The sequence below is a fragment of the Ahaetulla prasina genome, chromosome 2 (assembly GCF_028640845.1).
Source record: "Ahaetulla prasina isolate Xishuangbanna chromosome 2, ASM2864084v1, whole genome shotgun sequence".
In the NCBI taxonomy this organism is placed as follows: Eukaryota; Metazoa; Chordata; class Lepidosauria; order Squamata; family Colubridae; genus Ahaetulla; species Ahaetulla prasina.
Window position 1 is genome coordinate 67,570,399 of NC_080540.1, and position 18,529 is coordinate 67,588,927.

Below are 18,529 nucleotides of genomic sequence, written 5' to 3' on the forward strand. Positions count from 1 at the left end.
TGACGCAGAGCTACAACATGACCCATGCGGCTCTTTCACCTCTTTGCTGCATCTCCCTGTCACAGCAGAGGGATGAAAGAGCTGTCGCCCCATCATGGCGGTGGCGATGGCCAGAGCCTTAGTGTGGGAGCAAAGCGCCCCTGCGATTGCCTTTGTGTGGCAACAGCATTCTGCCTTCATCACAGTACATTTGTTGTTGCTGCCAGCAAAGAGGGCTGGGAGAGAACAGTGGGGCAGATCTTATGGGGTGGGGGCCATCCCCCCTCCCTCATTGGCAGGACCAAGAGAAAGAAAGAGGTGGCATGGGGAAGTGCTCCTTTCCCCCAGCCAAACGCTGAGCCCAGAGGGAGGGGTGGCTGTCCCAGCAGAAGTGCCCCCATTGATGAGTCAGACAACAGAAAGGCCTGGCCCAGCTCTCGCAGCAAGACACTGTTCAGCACCTCCAGACACGAGCTTCCACCTTTGAAATGCGCTGAGCCTTTGAGGAAGGTGGGCAGTGATGGATGGGGCCACGGGAGGGCAGCGAAGGCACCAGGGCTCCTCCCTACTCCTCAGCAAACCAGGCCTGGAGGAGCATAGAGACTTGCAGGCCAAGCATTGTAGGTCAGAAGGTGTGCTCCTACATCACCCCAACACATGTTTCCAACCCATGTTTCTCTGTCACGAAGTGGGATTCAGTGGGGGGTAGGGGGAATGAAGCAGGGAGCAGGGGGAAGGGTAGGGGGTCTTTTAGGAGGAGAAGCCCAGCTGGCTTACCTTTTGGCATGGGGCAGGGGGACGACCGAATAAAAATCCAATTTCCCCCAATAAATGGGAAAAATAAAGGCCTGGCAGTCCAGAGTCCAAAAAGCGGGGGTGGGATCTGTTCATCAAAGGATCAGAGGGGAATTCAGTTGAAATCTGGGTGGGAGGCTATTAAGAGAGGGATCTACCTGAGTCTCTTCTTCCCTCCACCTTAGATTTCCCCTCCTCCCGGCTTTCTTCCCTAGGCTCAGTTTTAAGAGGAAGGGAAAGCAAGGTGGGACAATAGTAACTAAAAGCCTGTTAGGGGGGAGTGGATAGAGAACCTCCTCCAGGGTACCAACCACCTCTTTGCCTCCCCACCCACTTCAGAGCATTTTCTGTGGGGAAGCAAAGGGCCTTTGGAGGCAACGGGCATAAAATGCATCAGCAGCTCCAGACTGCATCAGGTTCTCAGACTGGTAGCCCTCTGACTCTCTCTCTCTCTCTGTCTCTCCACTCCTCCAAGTCCAGAAGGGACTCCCCCTGGGTTTCCTGGTTCATGTTTTTGAATCCTGTTTTTTTTCCTGGGTGGGGGGGAGACACTCCGGAAAATGTGTGCTTAAATCTCGTGCTGGTGCAAAGTCCTGATTATTAAAGATGGGGATGAGGAAAATATGTCATTCCTTTCCCAAAGACCCAGGGAAAGTTGAATAAAAATAGGTGTGTGTGTGTGTGTGTGTGTGTGTGTGAGTGTGTGAGTGTGTGTGTGTTTAAATTACACCCAGGATAGCTTCAGCCACAAACAATATATTGTTCCAGTACAGTTTGTGTTTAATTTCTGAATCTTCAAGAAGCTCAGTAAATATTTCCCATCATTCCAATAGCCTACTAAGATAAAGTCAAGGTCAGATAGCTTTCAAGATGTTATTTACTTTCTCTTCATTTCCTTTTGGATTTTGTACATATTGCAGTAATCTTCCTCCTCCAGTAGATAGCTCCCATGCTCCCAATTCCAGCGTTCCACAGAATATAAAAAAAACAGAAAGAGCTGATTGCCATCCAGTCAGGGGAGTAAGAGATAAAATTTAGAAAAGAAATTTCTCCCAATAGTCACTTTTTACAATGTTGTTTGGCTTTTCCAGGCTTTCTATGTTTTAAATCATCCTTTAGGTTTTTCTTTTACTTCTACATTTTTAATCTTCCTCTTTAATTTTTAATCTTTAATTTTTCTCCATAAAAGATGATTTTTGGAACTTTAAGTTTAAGTCTCTAAGGTAATAGTTGGAAATTTTCTCAGCCAGTTTCACTGCTCTGTCCACACACCGCTCCAGCACAAGACCTTAGTGTACCGGTTGTCCCAGCTTGTGACTGACCAAAAATGGCCGTCGTCCCTGTTGCTGTTCAGGAGAGTTTTCTTCGGATTTGCATTTTCCTCATGATTGACAAAGGGCTTCTCCTTTCTTTACCTCTAGGGAAGCTTAACCCCATAGGATCTCCCAGCAAGCAGTTGCTGGCTGCATTTTACGGAGCCCAGCACAGCTCCGCTATTTTCCAGCTGTTCTCGCTGCGACATCAACCAGAAGTCAATAATTTTAATCTTAACATAACATAACATAACATAACATAACATAACATAACATAACAACAGAGTTGGAAGGGACCTTGGAGGCCTTCTAGTCCAACCCCCTGCCCAGACAGGAAACCCTTAACCATCTCAGTCAGATGGTTATCCAACATTTTCTTAAAAATTTCCAGTGTTGGAGCACTCACAACTTCTGCAGGCAAGTCGTTCCACTTATTAATTGTTCTAACTGTCAGGAAATTTCTCCTTAGTTCTAAGTTGCTTTTTTCTTTGATCAGTTTCCACCCATTGCTTCTTGTTCTACCCTCAGGTGCTTTGGAGAACAGCCTGACTCCCTCTTCTTGATGGAGACCTTGCTTGAAAATAAGCAATGGGGGACCTGGCTGGGGCTGTGGCCAGCTTGACATCACTCATGTTAGGGGCACCTACAAAAGGGAAAAAAATTCTCCTTTTGTTTAATTTTGCTTTTAATTTGTTTTGCCATCCCTCTGCAGTGAAAATGGAGCATGGTCGCCCCGAGGTCTGTTTTTGCGAGCAGAGCCAATCCTTCACTGTTTCCAGAGCGACTCCACAGGCCAAATCTAAGCACCCTGTGGGCTGGATCCAGCCTGCAGGCCTTGAGTTTGACACCCCTGGTTTAGAATTTATGGAGACCACCACAATTTTACTTTTAGCATATTAGAGAGTTCCATTCATAACTCTGCGTGTGCATGTGTAGAACATTCTTCAACTATAATTTTAACTTTTAACTTTTTTTAAAAAGCATGCCCATCCTCCACTCAGGTACATAACTTAGGATCAGAATACCTGATCCTATGAACCATAATTTTCAACTACTTAGTTGCAGAGAAATTGCTATGCTGATCGCTTTAGAAATGAAATGTAAATCCTGAAAAATCATGCGCCACATAGAAATACAATGTTCTTTCAGGAACATCGATAAAGATGCTAAGCCTCTCATACTGTCCCATCTGTACCAGAATTGAATAGAAGAAAAAGAATTCTCGATGGCACTGCTGAAAATGTGGAGTCTTCTGCCCTAGATAAATAGTAAAACCCTTTTCTTTCCATTTTAAATCTTTGGACTTCATGCTTTATTAACCTGACAAAAAAGGCTGAGTTTCTTTATTGCATCTTTCAGTTCGTCCTTGTATAATTTAATGTATTGCTTCAGTTATTCATGTAGTTATTGATTTTGAGTTTTGTTGTTTTCTTGCAGCTGTTCCATTTCCAGGTTAGGTAAGATTATCAGTGTGAGGGTGAGTGGGGTTGGCTGACTGTTTTGCTGCTATAAATAGGTCTTAGATATTTTTGCTAATATATTGTAGCTATCATTACAATAATAAAATATTCACTTTTTCTTTAATCCTGACAACTTTTTCTTTTTCTTTATTTTGTAATGCCAAATATAGCAATAGCACTTAAGACTTATATACCACTTCACAGTGCTTTCAAGCCCTCTCTACATGGTTTACAGAGTGAACATATTGCCCTCAACAATTTGGGTCCTCATTTTACCCACATCAAAAGGATGGAAGGCTGAGCCAAACTTTAGCCTGGTGAGATTCAAACTGCCAAATTGTAGGCAGCTGGCAGTCAGCAGAAGTAGCCTACAGTACTGCACCCTAACCACTGTGCCACCGTGGCTAATAATATAGTGCTCAAAATATATTTTAACAGAAATTTAACCTGTTACCATTAGTGAATAACAGGATAGGATCATATCCATCTTTCTCTGATTATTATTGGTGATCAATTGTTTGACAACGAAATCTTAATAATGCTACACATAGGTAAAATATGAGCTTGCAGAACAGTATTAGAGCCCAAATGACAACTTAAGTTAGGTCCATATAGATAACAGCAATATTCACTCACATCTGCAATTCATGACTTTAAAAACTTGGCAGACTTTCATTTTCTTATGTCTCTCTTGAATTAAACTGTTATAAATTCCACATATTCACATGTTTTGGTTTTGAACCAAGAAAAGCATAAATGTTATCAGTTGAATCAAACATTACCTGCTGTTGAAATGATTTCAATGAAAAACAGCTTGCTACTTGGCCATAATATTGTTAGTGATTTTAATGAAAAGCTCAGATATGATTCATTGTATCACCATTTTACAATGCCATCATATGTGCAGCTCTGAAAAAAAATCAGATGTAGAAAAGAAAGAAAAAATAAGAACATAGGAAAAAAAGGAAAGAAATATCTTTGACATTTTTTTTTCTGTTTTGTTTACCAGGGTGTGTTTTCTTCTGAAGCGGTGTGGGGGGACGCCTGTCAGTTTTGGAAGCCATACTAGGCTGAAGGCTTCCACACTTCCACTTTCTCCTGTGTGGGAAAGTAGGAGAAGGTGGGGGTTGGTACAAGGGACCATTAGACATAATAACATTCTTCCTGCCTGTCAAGTTCAGGCCAAGACTGCATCTGGAGAAGGAGTGGTCAGAGTGATGCCTCGAGATAGGAGGGTTGGTTGATTGGAGCACGTGATCGGCAGAGGAGTCAAGTGGGGGGTGGTCTGGGATTTTGTACTACTGAGGAAAAACCCAGATCTCCAGATTCGGAGTTTATCCAGCTGTGCCAGTTTACCTATGCTAGTAAAAGAACTTTGAAAGATGTTTGCCTCGGAGTCTTTTCTGCAGGAGGGGGTTTTCTGGAACATTGACAGTCTGAAGAAGTGACTTCCCTCTTCATCACAAATATAAACAATTTAATTATCAATTTCTCTTAAAGTACAACAAATGTTCTTCCCATATCCCACGTCTTATCTATAAATGAACCCATGAAGTCCAAATTATATGCAACTTTATTATTTTTCAAAATAACATTATATACTATGTCCCATTTCCTTAGGTACAAAACCACTGTGCTTGGGCGATTAGGTTTTAAATCATCCTAGTTTGTTTTGGCTGTGTTTTTAAAGACAACTTGGCACTTTTTTTCATTATAGAAAATATGTTAACAATCCTGTCTGCAATGTGAAAATCATTACAGAGAAATTTAACTTGAGGGTCTGCTGTTCCTTCCCACATTTATCCTGGACTCTGACAATGCAGTCACCTCAAATTCAATGTCAGCACTTTTTTTTTAGCATCCTCTTTTTTGTATGAAAATTTTTGTTATTTTTTTTTAAAAAACTGTAATGGAATATTGGTCTGGATTCCCAGGAGGGAGGGAGAGAATTCCAGAGGAGCAAGAGACAACACAATTTAAATAGCTGGTGTGAGAGAAAGAGGGTGAAGTTGGCTCCTCCCTAATAGTCCCCAGAGTACGTGTTTTATGTGGCAAGTAGTCGGCCTGTTTCTGTCTATAGATGAGGAACAATAAAGATAAACAATAACTCCTCAGAAAAATCTCAATGGTTTTTGGAGCCTGACAAAAACTTCATCTAGTCTGATGTTTGAAATAGCTCACTGAATATGTTTATGACTTTGAGTAGGTCTAATACAAGTTTTGACTTGTTTGGATTTTCTATTATTATTAATGCAGCTGTCTTTCATTTTGTATTCATTCCATGTGTTTTATATATTAGTTTGAATCTTATAAATTCAAAATATCATTCAAAATTTAGCTTAGAAAACTGAAGTGGTTGATAAAATAGGTGGGAAAAGGCAACCTCAAACATCACAGTCAAGTGAGCCAAATTCATCGGCACAACCAATTTCCCTTCAAACACTTTATTTCAATTTTCCACTCAGAAAGCTAAGAAGTCCTTGAATCATGAAAAGTATTTATCATTCCTCCTTATAATTTATGCAGTCACAATGCATAATACAAGCCAAGTTTGAGTTTTTGAATCCTTGCCTCTCTCTCTCTCTCTGTGTGTGTGTGTGTGTGTGTGTGTGTGTGTGTGTATGTGTGTGTTAAATCCATAATGAAAGATTTCAAGCATGCAATCCATTAACAGAGATTTTTTAAAATGCTCTTAAAAAATGATTTCTTAAGACTTCTTGACAGAGGCAGGAAGGGTCAACATGTTATTGAGCTCTGCTAATTTTAATGATAATATAATAGCTGAAGGGCTTCAACTAAAAGATAGTGAGTGACGAATCACCTTGGTAAGAGTAGCTTGGTGAAAGTCAATATGATATAAAATATTCCTCCACCTGAAAAATCATTGTAAACTATTAATTTCTTTTGATTTGCTATTTAAAATCCCTAAAGAGTTAAGATATGTTATCTAAGGAAAGACCTGAAATATTTTCTTCATCCAGAATAAATGATCCTCTAATAAATTATGAGCCACAAATTTTATCTATTTAATAGGATATAAATGAACCATATCTAACAGCGGCTACATGATTACAGTCTTGAAGATTTCTTGGAAGAAAACATGACAGCTCAGCAGATGACCATAGTTACACATTCCGAATTACAATTCCGCCAATTATTCAGCAGAATAACTTCATCAGTTATTGGGCATACCTTTGGCCAAGTGTCTACTTAGGATTGTGCAACTATCATAAGAGCCCAGGGTACAGAAAGAGGAAGAAAAGATACAACTTTAATAAAGCCTCAAAAAGTATGGTATATATGCCTACACCAACTCCTTTTCAACCTCAGAACCAAACCCTGCATAGCTAAATTAAAATGGACCAAAGAATAAAAAAGACCAAGTGGTTTTCATGGAATTAAAACATGGTTTTGAAAGTCAGTGGGCTAAACTAGAAGCCTACAGAAAATTGAATGGAATACTAATGCTTCTGTGTCAGAAGCACTGAAATGCTTCCATGGTGAAAGAATTTGCCGGTGACATCACTGTTGCCTGGAGGATGCTCCTTTTGCATCCTCATGAAGCTGCCCACCAAAGTGGTCCCATTTATCTATTTGCAATCACTCGCTTTCAAACCACTAGCTCAGTGGGAACTGGAGCATATGCCAGGAGCTCACCACCACCACCATCAACACACACACACACACAAGTGGCAGCAACGGGTCTTGAATGCGAGGCTGCCAATCATCAATCCAGCATTCTAATTTTATGAGCCATCATACAAAGAAAATTCCTTTAAATGTAATAAAAATGTTGGAAGATTTCAGTGACAGGGACTATGTTTAAAAGTGAATTGGAAACTAATGCTATGAATATTAGTGTCTAAGAAAAATAATGAAAAGAAAATAAATGCTGTGAAAATGTTGAAATATTCAGGTATAAATAGTTTAATTAGAGAAATGCTATAAATAGTATTTGTTTTGCAGCGGCTGTGTGACTTGTTATGTGAATGAAGACTACATTTGTGTCTAAAAACTGAAAGAATGCTATCAATTTTCCCTTACACAATCAACCATGCTTTTTGAGTGATGTATAAACCCAGTTTTTGATGTGTATGCATCTGAATCTAATAAAATAATCCTTTACTTCATGTAGTTCAAAAGTATTGAACTAAATGCAATTATTATTCTGTATACTCTGAAAAATAACCGTGTTCTTGTTCTTCAAGGCTAAAAAAAAATGTAATAATCCTGAAAAAGTAAAGCATGAGTGACTTTTCTTTCATATGCCCCTTGTCTCTCGATAAAGGGAGCTTTACTCAACCAGAAAGCCTCTAAGGACCCTTCCAGCTCTGTTATTCTGTTATTGTTAAGAATTCCTGATTGGGCAGAAGATTTTATTCTCACTACTGTAAACCTGATCTGAAGAGCTGCTGCCTTTCCCCCTGACTATTCAATGTGATAATGCCAAACCATGGAAAGGTAGAATCAACATGCATTTTGCTTGCTTAGTAAAGATGACAAAAAGCATAAACATTGAAAAGACATCAGGTTATCATATAGCCTTTCATAACTCTACCATATAAGTTATTACCCTGAAATGTATAGACTATAGTTCATCTTTCTTGGCATTAAAAGCAGTAACTTTTAATTCCACTTAATTATAGAGTCCACTCATTATAAATCACTTTGACTGGTGTCTGTTTCAGATTAGCCCACCTGAACTAACAAAGGGCAATTTGCATTCTTTGGCTCCTATGATTAGTTTCCTGAAGGGCTGTAGCACTCTAAGTTTGCATCACGTTTACATTGTTAGAAAATGTTCCTCTAGTAATTATCTTAACCTATTCCATGCCCTTCAGTGTTATTCTTTCCAAGAAATGCAAAATTATAAAATCGAGTGAAAAATGGAAATCATAGTAACTACCAAAAAAAAAAAAAACACCCTAGACAAATTCAACATTATTATGTGAAACTTCATGAGTTAAAAGCTTACACATTTCAGAAGCTAACATCTGAACACTAGGCAGTAAAAAGACATAAGAAAATGCAAGCAGATGTTTAAAGACATGATGTTACTAACCACATCTGATTGGATGGGGAGGAGGGCTAGGAAACTTAAACAAATACAGGTAATTTTTGACTTACAACCACAACTGAACCCAAAATTTCCATTGGTAACAAAGACAGTTGTTCAAGTGAGTTTTGCTCCATTTTACCAACTTTCTTGCCACAGTTGTTCAGTGAATCACTGCAGTTGTTAAGGTAGTAACACGGTTGTTAAGTGAATCTGGCTCCCCCACCATCTTTGCTTGTCAGAAGGTCGCATGACGAGTCTGTTGCCCAGCATCTAAATTTTGATCATGTGACCATGGGGATGCTGCTACGGTCATAAGTGTGGAAAAAACAGCCATAAGTCACTTTTTTTCAGTGCCACTGTAACTTCAAACGGTCACTAAATGAATGCTAATAACTGCCTCAGGGAGACAGTCGGTCTTCTGTTCTTTCTTTTTTAATATGTGGCTTTCACAGACATGCCTTACCAATCGGAAAGTCCACTGTTTTAACTATTCTGAACTTCATTGCTATTGAAAAAAATTCTTATCTGTTGATCTTAAAATTGTTACAGCTTTTCTCTTTTATTATTCGTTAAAAAAACAATAAGCAGAGCAATAAGCAATAAGAAACATCTTAAATTGTTTTTGAGTCCAAGAAAAGAGAAGTATCTACCATCTTCAGTTCTTTACTGTCAAGCACATGTTCACTAATCATGGCTTATGCTAAATAAATAATGAACATTCATGTTGCCTAACATTGCTTTTGTCTTCTTAATATGTATCTTTAGATTTAGGGGTTGTTGTTGTTTTTCTTTTTCTCCTGCCCTTATGAGTTCTTGCAAATTTTCTTGATTTTCAGCTAAAGAGTGCCATTTTATTAAATAGCTGTTTGATTGTGGCTTTTAGTTTGCCAGTATATATCCAGGAGAAGCTGTGCCCAGTATAATTCAGAGCTAAATACCTTTCCTTAAACCTCTGTGAATTTGAGAAAAGTCTACCACTTTGGAAATGCATTGCCCTCTTTAGCTGGGCTCAATAGGAATCCAAGTAAGAATTCTAAACTGTCAAAAAAAAAGGGAATTAATTTACTCAGGAGATTGCTTTTTCAGGAATGTCAAGGCTAGTTAAGCTGGAAACGGCTAACCACTTTCACCTTACTTAAGCCAAAACTGGGAAAGGTGAGAGACAAAGGGAGCAGTGCACTTAGCAACTGACCCTTTAAAAAGATAATTTCATTCCTCTTGTCAGCAAGGATAATCACTCTGGATTTCTGAAGCACCACAAAGCATTTTTTAAAGCATTTCCTCTACCTTGCACTCAAAATGTCACTGAAGGAAAAGCATCCGATCATTCTGTCCCACTGAATTTTCCTTCTTGCAGCAGCCATCAATTGTGCTGGTTCAAGGAATTGCAAAGAAAGAAACATTGACATGTGCGTTTAATCATGAAACACATATGGATACAGTCAAATGAGTCACTATTACTTCCAAGGAAAGGAACAAGCATCCACCAAGCTTGTAATCTGATTCCACTCCCAACAATGAGAGAAAGCAATCCTAATGATGACATTCTTTGTAACATTCCTGTTTTGAGAAATGAAGTGTTCAGATCACCTGTTTTCATAAAAAAAAAATAACACAAATGCTTTAATCCTGAAATGTGTACAGTCCTGATTATGTACACCATTGTGTTGTTGCCACATAACTACTGATATACAAACAAATCTAATCAAGCTTATCCTTCCTCCAAGAACTCCATTCAGACACTACTAGCATTTACCTACCTGGGGCTGCCTTTGAAGTTGGCCTGAAAATTGCAGCTGTTCCAGAGGGCAATAGTTGAAATGTTAAGAGTGGGGGCCTTTCAAAATTGCTTCCCTGGAGCCCAGAACCTAACTACTTTCTTCCATCTCATCCAGCCAGATGCTAAGGTCACTTTCCGGCCTTTCTGTGTATTTTAAACATTGGTCTTTTTAAAAACTAATTCTCATATGTTACTTAGGCTCTTAAAAATGGAGTCACTCCAGAAATTACATAATTATTTTAATCAGTATAACCCAATTTGAGATTAATGAAAGGTGGATTTGTTTAAAAAAAGCTTTAAAATGCATAGAAAGTTTTCTTTTTAATTTCTAAATCACCAGTTTGGATCTTATTTCCACTCTTCTGGGTTTATAATTGAAATTTTATTGTGGAATTGGGACCATTGCTCAGGATGCAGTGAAGTTAGAAGGACAGAATTAGGGAAAGGTATAATCATGGTCTAAAAATTTGTATGATTATTTCTGGAGGTACTAGCTATTTCTGTATTTCTCTCATTGGAGCCTAAATTGTTAATCTATAGCTTAGAAAATTCACTAGTACAGCTGCAAAACTTTATCCAGTCCAACATCAACAGACTTTTGCAAACCTTTTAAATTATGTCAAATGTCCTCACAGTGCACACTGGGATGGTTAGTATGAAATAATTGGGAAGACTAAAGAAATTGAGTACACCTAAAACAGTAGTGAGAACTATTTCAGTAATTAAATATGAGGGTGCAAGGTTTATAGTTGCAAGAAGTACAATCATTTATTTATTAGAAACACATTTCCACATCTCAGAATACTTCTGATATGTCACAAATGAAATACACAAAAAGTAAACCTTCCTTCAGTCTGAGCCAAGTTCCTGATGACTTTGTGAACACATCCATGAAGGTTTCTTGACAGCACTGCAGATATGTGTACTTCCTAATTTAACCTACTTCCTATCGGAGAAGCTGCCTTCACTTGCTTTGCTTCCAAGTCCAAAGCTGGCTAAGTGCCACCACTTACTACAAAACATGTTCAATTGTAGTTTAATAAAGGTGCAATACAAAAAGGGAGAACCTTCCATTGTGACCTGCTTCTAACATTTACTTCAGAGGTGGGTTTCAGCAGGTTCTGACCAGTTCTGGAGAACTGGTAGCGGAAATTTTGAGTAGTTTGGAGAACCGGTAGTAAAAATTCTGACTGGCCCTGCCGCCATCTATTCTCTGCCTGCCAAATCCCAGCGGATCGGGAGGAAATGGGGATTTTGCGGTATCCTCCCCCTGGAGTGGAGTGGGAATGGAGATTTTACAGTATCCTTCACCAAGCCATGCCCACCAAGCCATGCCACATCCACCAAGCCACACCCACAGAACTGGTAGTAAAAATTTTTAAAACCCACCGCTGATTTACTTACTTACTTATTTATTTATTTACATTTTGCATGTATGAGTATTGCTTTTTTGCCAAATTTATTTATTTTTATCCCTCTACTATTTTTATAAATAACTCAAAACAGCAAACATACCAAATATTCCTTCCTCCTTTTTCCCCAAGACAACCACCCTGTGAGAAACTTTCTTGCTAGTGATGTATGTAATTTCCCAAAAAACAGAAAAGGATTCTTAGTTTAAATTGTAAAAATAATTCCTCACAAACTTTTACCTTTTTAATTACTTTTAGCTTGTTCTCTAGATTTGATTTGAGCTCTGATCTTTGATTTGGTGCTGATCTCTGTGGCCTAGGAATTTCCAATGGCTCTCTTAAGCAGGATAAAAGATGCCAAACTGCCCATGAAAACTACAGTCTTCTCTTTTCAACATCTCTTCACACAAACATCTAGTAATACCTATCATTATGCCATCATAATCAGTGGATGCTACTTGCCAAAACCGGACACAGTATAGTGACACCACAGCTTTCCTATTGTCATTGAGAAGAGAAGCTGAAGGATATGTAAAGTTGCAGCCAACTTGTATTTTATTACATTTTGTTCCAGCTTTGTCACAGAGAATGCTTCAACTAGTCTGACTGGAAGCACCAATACATGATAAAGCACTAATTTATCTTAGGTTACAGAACATGTATTAGGTGTGTTTTCTTGAAAGGATTTAGGCTTGTATCCCAGCCCAGGACAGAATCTGTTGGTCACCAAAGCCCTCAATTCTAATGTTCCTTGCTCCAGATATTCTTCCTCTCATTAAGGCAGAATAAATAAGGGGGGGGGAAGCAAACATCTACTTTTTATACTAGTACAGGTATGGTTTACAGAAAGTATGGAGAATTTTTTGCTGAGTTACAACTTCCACCAGTACTCATCATTGGCCTTGCTGGCCAAGCTTGCTTAAAGATGTAGCTCTGGAGGGCCATGGTTTCCCCATTGTAGGAGATGACCAGGCTGAGCCCAAGGGATGGGTCAAATGCATCATCAGTCATGAGTCCCTGCATGCCCATAAGAGATCTAAGTCAGGCCCACCTTGAATTCCTTTATATTCTTAACTCCCATTAATTTCCCTTGACCGTTACTAGTTCAGATTCTTGTAGAGAGCTTAAGCTTACAATAAATCTTTATACACATTTGAACTGTCTGATTTCTCTGAATAGCAAGAGTGACTGAATGACTAGTGAGAACTTTGGCAGGGAGTGAATTTATCAAGGGACGGGAGAATCACTGAGGATATCTTGCTCAAGAGTCTTCTTTCTCAAAACCAAGGGTTGCTATCTTGTGAAATTATTTCCACATGCCTTTCACTGTATAATGGCAGAACCAGTTGCTGACTCCACTGGGAGTTTAATGATGCCAATATGCAGAATAATTTCTTTCTCTTTCTCCATAGATATCTTCTTCTTCTGCATGTGTGCTTTAGGTCATGAGATGGCAGCATCCCAACTTTAACGCTCAGCAGCCAGGAATTTAGCCTATTTACTGTACAAATAAATGGATTTTATCTTTTGGCACTAGACTTTTTTTTAACCCGAGTCAGGATATTATTTTAATGAAATACAAACCCATAAGGGCTCCCTCCGATTAAGATGGCAAGCATGCCCAATTAAGTTAGACCTGGCAATAAAACACATGAGAAACGCAAGCTCTCTGAGTGACAGGAAAGGGAGAGGCAAGCCCAGCAATCTTTAGATCACAAGCGTGGTTTATTTTGGGCAACATCCATTATGATCTGATCTCATTTCTCATCTTATCACAGTGGGAACAGGAAGGGATCATTTCATGGCTCATTGTTATAGAGAAGAAATGTAACAAAAGTCAAGCTCCTTAACAATCAGGGTTTCCTGTACGTTTTTGCAGATATGTGGCATGGGCATAATTGAATATGATGGTCAGCATATTAAAATATTTTCATGCCAGAAAAGTGATATCAATTTTTCTGAAAATTAAGAAAAATAAGAGGTCTGTAAGGGGCGTGCATAAGAGCACAAACGTGCCTACCGTTCCTGTCCTATTGTTTTCCTTTGTTATATCCAATTAATATAGTTATTACATACTCATACATATATATGCTTATATATTGTATAATTATTTCATGCTTATGCTTATATATACTGTGTGACAAAAATAAATAAATAAATAAATAAAAATTAGTAAATAGTATAACAATAGCAGGAACTCCATAGTCCTATAGTGGTCTTTTAATTACTCTAATTGCAATCTCATTCTTGTCACTTCTACACCCAAAGGTGCTTTTTTCAAAAGGCAGCTGGACTTCATTTTTCCTTGAAGACATTTTACTTCTCCTCCAAGAAGCTTCTCTAGTTTTGACTGAATGGTGGAGCATGACAAGATTTATATTCCTTGCAGTCATCTGGTCGTTAGCATTCTTTCTTTTCAGTGGCCCTCAGGGTCACCTGAATTGTACAAATGGATGTGCAATGATTAATGTTTCCCACTCGGTTAAGACACCACCTGTCTTCTGTTTACAACACAGTCCTTTCAGCAGTTCCAAGAAAGTTCCACACTCATTTGCATTATTCAGGTGACCCTGAGGGCACAGATAAATCTCCAAGTGGGTTTAACGATTCTCAGAAAGAATGCTAACAACCACAAGGAATATAAACCCTTGCATCCTCCACCATTCAGTCAGAACTGAAGAAGCTTCTTGGATGAGAAATAAAATCTCTTCAAGGAAAAAACTATCATGGCCTGGATGACTGAGAATCTCCACAGACACATCACTTCTAGAGTTTCCATAACATAGACTGACATAACATTGTATTAACTGTGTTCATGCATCTAGGATGGTCGTATCTGGCCGATTTTGCCCTGATAGCATAACCTCTGTGTCCTTATGGCAATGGGTGACTGGCTCACTGGAAGTACCCATTGATTGGGTGGAAATACTGATCATTCCTCTGAGTCACTTACAAGATTGTTAGCATCATTGGTTCCTTTTAACATGTGACAAAGCTATCTGCTGCAAGCAAATCTACAAAGATTGTCCTAAGAGATGGACTAGTATTTTTATTAATGCACAGAGGGATTTAACATAAACACTGCTCATTTAGCAAAGTCATTATTAACAAAGAATTTCTCTTTCAAAGCAGCAAGCAGCTTCATTTTCAGTACAGGTCATAAACCAGTTCACATTGCTATTTGAGCTAATGTTACGTAATATATGCAGGAGTTATCGAAGTCAGTTGAGTCAAAATTTAACTAATATTAAATTTTGTCAGTAACAAATATGGATTAGACATTTACATAGCATTGCCCAAACACTTATGCACTTTTTCAGTAAAGATAATTTGATATTTTTATCAAATATTTAAAGCCACTTGAATTCAAACTTTAATTTTTCTTTTTCAATGACAAGTAAGTCAAATCAAATATATTTAATGAAGATATATGAATTAAAGTAAAATAGATAGCAATAGCATTTTTATGACATGTTAACAATCATGTAAAAGTCTTGCTTGTAAAGTAAAGGCTACCTGCTTGTTGTATTCACAGTATGCTTTTATTAAAAAGGGTGGGGAGAATTCCTGAGATTCAGGGGTGGTTATGGACTCTTTGTAACTGGTAGAAGATGCTAATTGCTCATCACTGGCTGCCTCTACTTCTCCATAGGAGGAATATTCTTATAATATCTTGTTTTGAGATTATGCAAAGCTAGAAAGGTGAAAAACTTTAATAATAGTTATGCAATAAAAGATAGCAAAATACTCACACTCCCCTCTTAATCAGAACTAATGTAAATTCAAAGTGCCCACATCTCAACCATGAAAGTTTCATCCATTTTTTTTCCTTTAGGATAAAAAAAAAATCAAACATTGCTTCTTTTCCATCAAATCAAATGGTTAAAAAGTCCAAATGTTAGATAACCTCTCAAAGAAAGAGAAAAAATGGTAAATTACATTACAGCTGACCAGCTATCCATTCACTTTCACTAAAACTATGCATCACTATTCTATAAGTACTAAGACTTTTTGTGATCCTTTGACTCTGCAGACTCTTCAGACTAGATATAGTCCTCAACTTATGACCCCAATTGACCCCAAAATTTAAGTTGCTAAGTTTAAATTATTAAATGAGCTTTGCCCCATTTACGACTTTTCTTGCCATACTTAAGTGAATCATTTCAGTTGTTAAATTAGTAACACAGTTGTTAAGTGAATCTGGCTTCCCCAAGTCAGCAGGTCACAAGATCACATGACACTCCAGCCGTCATAGATATAAACCGGGTGCTAAGCATCTGAATTTTGATCACATGACCACGAGGATCCCGCAATGGATGTACCGTATATACTCGAGTATAAGCCGAGTTTTTCAGCACGTTTTTTGTGCTGAAAAACGTCCCCTCGGCTTATACTCGAGTATATACGGCTTATACTCGAGTTTTTTTTCTTCTTCTTTTTTTCACATTATACCGGATGGCGCAAACTTGGCGGGCTTTTGCATTAGCGCGGGGAAGCCCTGCCGGTGCAGTGAGAGGGCGGGGCGGGGGAGCCGCCAGCCTTCTCGGCTGAGGGAGGGAGGGTTTCCCCGACCGGTAGCTGCCTCATTTCCCACCCTCGGCTTATACTCGAGTCCCCAGTTTACCCCAGTTTTTTGGGGTAAAATTGGGGACCTCGGCTTATACTCGGATCGGCTTATATTCGAGTATATACAGTAAGTGTAAAAAATGCTCATAAGTCACTTTTTTCAGTGCTGTTGTAACCTTGAACGGTCACTAAATGAAATGTTGTAAGATGAGGACTATCTGTACATTTCACTATTGTAGCAAACAGGCAGCAATCCCACTTTACTGTTTACTGATTTAACATTAAGGCACTGAAACCAACATCTTACCTTCTGATAATTTGGAAGACGTATGAACAGAGTTGGGATCCACGTCTTCATCAGGCTGGTAATGATAAAGTGTTTGAGATTGTTTGGGGGCTATCCAATTACGGTCTTCTTTCAAGGCAATCAGCGATGATGGTGTCGGATTAAATTTGACTTCAGGGAAGTTATCTCTTTTGGATTCCTTGAAATCCAACGATTTGGGTACTTTTAATTTCTGGTCTTTTTTCATGTTTAGCTTGATTCTAAAATGAGAGTTTTCTCCTTGCTCAATTTTTTCATGGTTAATCGCGTTTTGCCTCTCCACTTCTGCCTCATTCTGTGGCAACTCTGTTGTTGCCACGATTTCTTCCTTTAACACATTATTTGTAGTGGTCATCTTATATCTTTGTGGTGCTTTGGTTGTTGATCCTGTGCTTGTATTCATCCTGACCTTGCTATTTTCATTGTTGCTCCTGTTTTCTGGATGATTTAGGAGCGGGATATTTGTGCTGGTTTGTTGCTGCATTGCCGGGTCTGAAAGAGACTGAGTCAGTGAAGGTGGAGTAACACTGCTTGCAAGGTAGTCATAATCCTCACTTTGTTCTTGGCCTATGCTCTCTTGTTCCAATTGTGTTGAATAACTGTAGTACTTTTTGGGTGGCTCCACCTGAGTGGTGTCCCCTTCTGGTGCCTCTTGGTCATAACTGTAGGGATCATCATAGTGCTGCTCTACTTCCATGGTATCAGATGGATTAGGGGAGGTTAACGTGGATTCATTACAATCTGGGAGCTGATAGCACATGAGGTCACCGCCAGAATTAGGGCAATGGCACACTTTGCACGTAGGCATATGGAATGTATGTCCTGCAGCGTATTTCTGGTCTTCGTGGACACAGCCTATTCTTCCACATTGGGGACATCCATCTGCTGGTAGAACAGCATCAATGCAGTTCTGCGGAAGGTCTGGACACAACATAAACTGGCAGCTGATTTTACCTCCGCCTTTGGGACAAGAACATTCTGTGCTTCCAAAATCGACCAAATAGGACTGTCCTTCAGGCACTTTTCCATTGACAAAGCCTACATTCACACAATCATAGTACTGGTATCCTTCGCAAGTACAGCCATTGTGCAGACAAGAGGCGCAGCATTCTCCAGGCTCTAGAACTTCTTCAATGCAATTTTCTGGCTGCTTACACTCCACACCTGTACAATCCTTCTGTGCTGTTGCAATGGCAGTCCAAATAAGCACCAAAAGGACAGTGTTCATACAATGTAAATGAAACATTTGGTGCCTATCCATAATCTTCCTAAATGTCTTGGGCAAGCATTCAGTTTTTCTAATCTTTAATGGGCTTCTTTTCCTTTCTTTACTACCCCCTTGAATGTCTTGTTCATCCAGCTCTTGGTCAGAAATATTTCCCTGGATTCTGTTTTGGAACTAGAGCCTAGGTTTATGAAAGAGAACTTTGTTAAAGACTATACTTCACATATATCCTGTTAAACATTAAAGATATTTTTAAAAATGGATAAAGTTCCAACATCTGGAGACCGACATAAAATTAATCATAACTCTCATCCAAGTGTAGACACCAAATTTCAGACTACATTTTTAAAATGTCTTCTCTTACTTTCTTAAATTTCTTATTCTTACTTTTTAAAAAAAAGCATTTAAGAAATGTCTTTTTATCTATTTATAAAATAAACACCAAGTAAAATAAAAAATCAAATATTCTTTTTACAGATTTAATATTCTTGGGTGTATTTTTCTTAGTTCTAACTTTTAAAATAATTATTGAAGACAAAGACAATTCTTTCTCATACTGATATAGTCTGACTGTATTTTAGCACTATATCTCATTCTGTTTTCTGATAGATGTAT

The 18,529-nt window shown here is 38.6% G+C and overlaps 1 protein-coding gene across 8 annotated transcripts in view; it reads right to left on the reverse strand.

Annotated features, from left to right (window-relative positions):
• The window catches only part of FBLN2 (fibulin 2), a 173,640-nt gene that overhangs the window by 101,770 nt on the left and 53,341 nt on the right, over positions 1-18,529 (reverse strand). For all 8 annotated transcript variants that reach the window (XM_058165750.1, XM_058165756.1, XM_058165751.1 and 5 more), the window contains exon 3: positions 16,672-18,095. In XM_058165750.1, coding sequence (XP_058021733.1) covers positions 16,672-17,950 — 1,279 coding nt within the window. In that variant the 5' untranslated portion in view covers positions 17,951-18,095. The remainder of the gene's footprint in view (positions 1-16,671; positions 18,096-18,529) is intronic.